General features: G+C 32.1%; 1 protein-coding gene across 1 annotated transcript; it reads right to left on the bottom strand.

The window, feature by feature from the left end:
- Window positions 1–375: 375 nt before the first annotated feature.
- On the bottom strand, window positions 376–4,066 carry LOC105132225 (methylsterol monooxygenase 1-1-like). The gene is made up of 5 exons (XM_011035580.1): window positions 3,612–4,066; window positions 2,763–3,085; window positions 995–1,142; window positions 883–915; window positions 376–685 (listed from the first exon to the last, which is right to left on the bottom strand). Exons 1-5 carry the CDS (start codon window positions 3,939–3,941, stop codon window positions 605–607), a joined length of 915 nt encoding a protein of 304 aa, XP_011033882.1. The 5' UTR covers window positions 3,942–4,066; the 3' UTR covers window positions 376–604.
- Window positions 4,067–6,781: the final 2,715 nt, after the last annotated feature.

Genomic DNA, 6,781 nt, shown 5'->3' with positions numbered 1-6,781 from the left:
TAAAGGACGTGGACCGTTGATCCAAATGCAATGAGTCTCTACCTTGTTTTCTTCTTGCTTAAAAAACCAATAACTATCTGCATTTCATGCACGGATAACACAAGAAAACGATTGGCGCCTTCCAAATTCAATCTGTGGCCTGCTTGGCCACAGCCCGCTCTGCTAAGATTAAAAACAGGAACTTAAATTTACTGTTCTATTTAAATGTAAAAGGTTTATCTTAGGAATTGTAGTTGTATTTTCCCAGTTCGAACCTTTCTCCTCATTCTGGTGTGTTACAAATAATTACATTGGATGTTGAATTTTGGGATTGCAGTGGATAAACGCACTTTCTAAATTTGGATGTTCAGCAGAAACTAAAATAACAACACCGAAAACATCTGAAGTTGCAAGTCATTGTACCCAGCAGCTTTTCAATTAAAGAAAACCCCACATTCTGAAACTTGACAACATTCAACGCTAAAACTCCCCTCCTCAAGTTACAGAAAACATGAAATCATATCCACCTGAAACACTAACAACTTGAAGGTAACCGGACTAGCATATGGACACCGTCAGCTTGAAATGGTAGGTTTTCTTGAATAAGAGCTCTGCTGTTCGACAGCTAGTCAGATTTAAGATCTTGTGTAGGAACATAGTAGGAACCTCCATTCTGCTCAACACCATTTTCCACTCCCTTTTTCAACTGAATTGCACAGAAGGGATACGATATTAGCCGGAATTAATGATGCAGAATCCAAGTAGAAGGCATAGCTATATTCATACTGCTTCACATTGATCTATCTTGAACAATAATTGTATGTGATTTAGAGCATAGATACAAGACATCAAGCAAGTTCCCTTGGTCAATCGACATATTTAAAAAATGAAAAATGCATTTACCTTCCGAAGAAGCTTCTTCTGAAACCGATAGCCCTGATCAAAGAAAGCATTCAAATACCAGTTATCATAATTTCCAGGATTGCACGGTTAGTTGCAAAAAATATCCGCTTACCTTGTCAGTTCCATAAATAAAATCACAGTATGTGAACACCGATGCAAAGTTGCTCTGGCTTTGTCCTCCAACATAATGATGGTAATCATGGTAGTCTGCACCACCATAAAATGGAATATATTTTGTGGGAGTCCAGGGAAAGTCGTATCTACATAGCAAGACATAAGTTACTCTATTGCATGCCATGTGTTCTCCAATAGTTAAGTTAAAACATCATTGCATAACATATACATCCAGGAGATGAAGAGCAGCACAAAGGTAAATACACGGTTGTTATGCAGCTTATCGACAAAAAACAGAACACATGAAGGGGCCGTATGTATTAATTGGATCTAAAAAAATCATAAAAGATATGAAACATGCTCATTGTGGTTCGAGCTGTAATTAACATAAACATTCCTCAATGCATAACTATTCCTCCTTGATAACCGGGAAAAAGGAAGTCCGGGAAATGTCCCAAGCTAAATGTCTATCACAATGAAACAATACATTAATATGTCTAGTATGGACACCTCTCCATTCTTAGTTTGTGGCACAGACCCCATCTTCTGGAAGTATCCTTTCTGTTTCCTTTTTTCTTCCTTCATAAGAGGAAGGAAACATCTGAGTAATATTAAGCTCCCTATGGTTTCCCAAAACCGTATTGGGAAAGGAGTTTGAAAAAAATGGAAAATAAAGGCGGCATCATGATCACTACCTCTTAGCCCCACGCAAGTCATTTCAATGCAAAATGAAGCTATCTATCACTTCGAGCCATCCCAACAGAGAAATCAAAACCATAGCTCCTTGGAGAAGAATGCTCCTCTATTGTAGTAACACTGGATTTTATCTCCATTTATCTATTGCATATAGATTTACATGTCTTAAAGCCTACACAACAGTAAATTACTACAACACTTACTAGGAGACTATGTACTAACCTAGCATCAAAGTTACTTTCGAACAATTTCAACCTGCGAATCACTCTGCATGATAACTAGAAAGCAATCAGCATTTAGCCAAATGTAACAGCAGAAACACAATATCACCACGCCATAATTGTCATGTGGGCTAACTTCAGGTTGCCTGATCTCCACAAGTGACAGGCTCTAATACGGCATAGAACTTAGCCATGTTTTATTACTTGCACCATTCATATACCTTTACAAGGAATGCACAGAACAGTGAGCTTGCATAAATTTTGGGAAAATGTCAATAGCCAAAATCTAAATAGGTGATATTCACTGATCTTACGCCACTGGTCATGAATATTCTAAGGATAGGAACTAGCATACATCATTTCTTAGCATTAATCACATTATTTATCCATCACCTATGCTATGATTTAAAAATTTACAAAATAATAAAATCAACAAGAAGATGGAATTTGGTACTTTGCAGAAGCTCTAGCTTGCTGTGGAGGAAGTGACATGGCCTAACCTCTCCAGAAAAACAATAGCTTCTTTTTGCAAGTTTAGCTTTTCATCTACCGTAATTCTACTAATTGATCAGGTACAAAAGATTGTCGATTTGTTTATAAATCAATAACAATTCGCCGACTAAACCAAAGAAAAAGAAAAAAGAGAAAAAGAAAACGAGCCATGCTGATCCCCACAGCAAGAAAAGGTAAGTCACTACTGAAGATACTAGAAATCTCCCCCTATTTTGCAGAAAAGTCTATAATTTAACAGTAAAGCAGCAAGGGAGTTCTAAAGTTGTTATCATTTTGTCACAATCAAGTAAAGCAGAAAAGAGCTCTCAGAAAATAAGAAAAGCATAGCATGCGTACCCGCTGTGCGTCTCAATCGCCTCAATCTGCCGTAAAGCGATCCAAAGCCAAAATGTGATCATATGCCCAGGAACCATAGCTGGACCAAGAAAAGATGGAATTCCGAGGATCAAAATTTCGGCCCAGTGCGCATATGGGGCAGCGAACCCAATAGGAGCTGTATATTCATGGTGAACTTTGTGGATTTTCTCGTATCCCCATTTACCATGGAGAAATCTGTGGATCCAGTAATTGGTAAAGTCTTCCACCATGAAATACACCACCAACTGTAGAAAGACTTCCCATCCGGAAGGCAATGGCAAACTTGTTCGAATCCCTATCATCTGTGGACATGCAAGTTAAATATGCAACAGCAGAAGCCTTAAATCTCATTTCAAAATTTAACAAAAAGAAAGAAGCAGTCAGCATCACATTCTGAAGAATCAAAAATTAAAACTGATCGCTCGGTAAACCAGAATAAAATCAAACAAAGTCCCAGAAAATCAATCAAAGGGAAAAACATTCAATACAGATGGCTTTAATTAATAGAAACTCCGCAATAATTACCCGAAAACAAAACATCAATAATTATCCAATATTCACATCAATCAACAAAATCTGTTATTTCCATTGGCAACCAATGCCAAAACCCAGCAGATCCCATGTTACAGAATCTACTACAAAGCCAGAGTGCTCATCAAAAATCAATTTAACAAATCAAAACCACACCAACAAATTCTTATAACAGAAGATGCACCAAATTTCCCAAGATAAGAAACAAAAAAGTGCCCAAAAACCAGACTTTAACAATCAAAACCACACGAAATCTCACAAATAAACTCTCGTGACAAAAACAAAAAACTGTCTCACCTTGACAGATGGATAAGAAACCAACTGTAAAGGCCCCACGACAAAAAAGAACATAAGCATAACATCCTTGTAACACTTGAAAGTCTCAGAAGGAGACAACTTGACTTTAGGCTGAATCTTGTACTTATCAAACCCACCAGATCGCCAGAGACTTATGAAAACCATGGGTAAAGGCACGACAGAGAAGAGCAGAAAAAGAAACAAGATGTTATGGCAATAAAGATAATAATCTGACTTTTTTGCAGAGTAATTGAACCATAACGTCTCTGCTACTGTCAAATTCCTTCCTAGCGCCGCCGCTGCCTCGTCCAGGGTGGCGTACGGGAGCATTGCGGCGGCGGAGACTAGATTTTGGTGTGAAAACTGAAAATGTATGGTGGAGAGAGAAGAAGGGTGGCTGGGGATGATAGTTAGTTAAAATATGCGGGAATTTTTGAACCGGTATGAGGACACAAAACAAAAGGGGGTTGTCTTTATAATGGTGTTCCGAGGGACCACGGTCCTATAATATAATAGTAACAAGTATACTTAGCTTTTGTTTTTTTTGTTCGGAAATGCAGTTCATCGGTGGTGGGAAATTTCGAGAATTATTTTTTAAAAAATTAATATTTTTACTATTTTTTATTATATTAATATTAAAAATAAAAAATTATTTCAAAATATTTTAAAAAATAATTTATATCACTCTTTACATATGACCCATCAATACCCAGCATAATTACACTTGGATGCCATTATGTTTTCTGCTCGAAGTAAATTGAGTGTTTTTTTTTTTAATGAAAAAAAGTTGTATAAACACACACACACGACCCACCAGTACACCAGCATAATTACACCTGGATGCCATTATGTTTTCTGCTCAAAGTAAATTGAGTTTTTTCTTCTCTTTTCTTTTTTGTAATGAAAAGAGTTATATATATGTTGGAATATGTTTCATTCGCTTCATTCCTAAAACTACTTTGAACTTTGGTCTTGAAAAAAAGAGAAGAAATGATAAGAGATATAAATTCTAGACTTATATTTTTGAGACCTCATTGGTGGCATGGAATTTTTTTTTCATATACACTTAGCATTAATTTAAAGATAAATTATTAGACAAATCTAGTTATTAAAGCCTATTTAAAATGAATTTGATATTATGATAGCTTTTGTGGTTGTGATTTAAAAAAAAATTATTTTATAAAAAATACTTTTAACTGAAGTTGATTTGATATTGATATATATTTGGTTAAAACTGCAGCTAAAATTAAGGTTGAATAAAAAACAATTTAATATATTTTATTAAAAATATTTTTTAAATTGAGGTTATAAAAATAACTAAAAAAGATACATATTAATATTAATAATTTTAATTTAAATATTGTAAATTTAACCACTACTATTATATCATTAAATAAATAATATTTTATATCAAATATTTTTTATTATTCTATTAACCTATCTATAATTTCATTATATATAAAATTCATTCAATAAAGACTATAATTTTATTGTTTTTTGAACATGTAATAAAATTAGATAAAATATCATCAGAAACAAAATTAGAAATACCATAAAATTTTACAAATGTTGTGTCATCATGTGATTTCTTTTTAATTTACATGGTATATTAGATAATATTAAACACTAATTTTTCAAGTAAAATATAAATAAAAAATTCAAACTTTTTTGTTGGGCCAGCACTGTTCAAGTGAAAAATAAATTATAGTAGGTCCTACACACAATAAATAACATTTTTTATTTTACCAATTATTTTATTTTTATAGTTTACTTCAAAAACAGAAGCAACCATAAAAATAAAAACTTTTTTATCTAAGAAAATATGATTGTTTTTCCCTTTTTTTATTATGAAAAACATTCATTTCAATAAATGTTTTTATTAATATGGAAGAAGAAAACAATTATGGTACGTATATTACAATTTATAATAACAATTATTGTGGTTGGAGCAAGGGAGTGTTTTTTTCTTCTCATAGAGAAAAATGAAAAAGCATGATCCTGAATGGGATAATAATATATTCTTTCACGATTGGTTAATTCATTATATAATCTAATGCAATGGACAATATTTTCCTAATTGTAATTTTCCCCTTTTATAATTCCCACGAAGTAGATGATGAGCATCAACTATGAAAATATATACTTTACATTTTTTAGATATAAGTTAGAAAGGCTTTATATGAATCTGGACTTTTTTATATTTCTCTAATAAACTTTTGAGGGAAAAAAAGTTATGCTTAAGATAGAGTGACCTTCGATACTTATGTTAGCAAAGTGGAAAGAAAATTTGATGTATATTTATAAAAAAATAAAAATACAAAAGAGTATTTATTTTAGCAAAGTGTAAAGGTGCATGTGAAGATTTGTTGTGTTTGTGAGGGAGATGCGGTAAGAGAATAAAGATGACCATGTGAGCTCCCCTTAATTGTATCTATTATAAGTATTAAGAGAGTTGAGCTTAGAACTCGGTCTTACCCATCGACTCATGGTTTTTATATTTATTTATCATGTGAATTTACTTATTATATAATAATAATTATTTTTATTTTAGATGGTTTTTATATTTATTTATCATGTGAATTTATTTATCATATAATAATAATTATTTTTATTTTAAATGGTTGAATTATCATTATAAACATTTACATTGTAATTGTAGACGGTTATATCATTACATTTAGAATTGCGTTGCAATATTATCATGTAATTTGAAGTAGATCGCGTGATATTGCAATAATAATTATTTTTAAAATATTTTTTATTTAAAAATTTATTTTTAATATTAACATATTAAAAGATATAAATATATATATATATATATAAATAAATAAAATTTTAAACCAACAATATTACACTATTGTTTTATGTGCCACAAGAGATTTGCTAAAAACACCGAAACAAATGAACATATATCATAAGAAAAATATCACAACAAAAAGATATAAATATATATATATATATATAAATAAATAAAATTTTAAACCAACAATATTACACTATTGTTTTATGTGCCACAAGAGATTTGCTAAAAACACCGGGAATGGAGGGGCTTCGATTTGAATTAATTTTCTAGCTACTATGCTCGGTTTTGTAGCCTTTTTTTTTTTTTTAATTGTTGACCGGGCTTGGTTTTACTCCTTAGTTTTGCCCTTTTCCGACTCCTCAGCTGC

Source organism: Populus euphratica, unplaced genomic scaffold, assembly GCF_000495115.2.
Source record: "Populus euphratica unplaced genomic scaffold, PopEup_1.0 scaffold39.1, whole genome shotgun sequence".
NCBI lineage: Eukaryota > Viridiplantae > Streptophyta > Magnoliopsida > Malpighiales > Salicaceae > Populus > Populus euphratica.
Note: the sequence above shows the minus strand (reverse complement) of the source record. Positions and strands in the feature narration are given on the sequence as shown.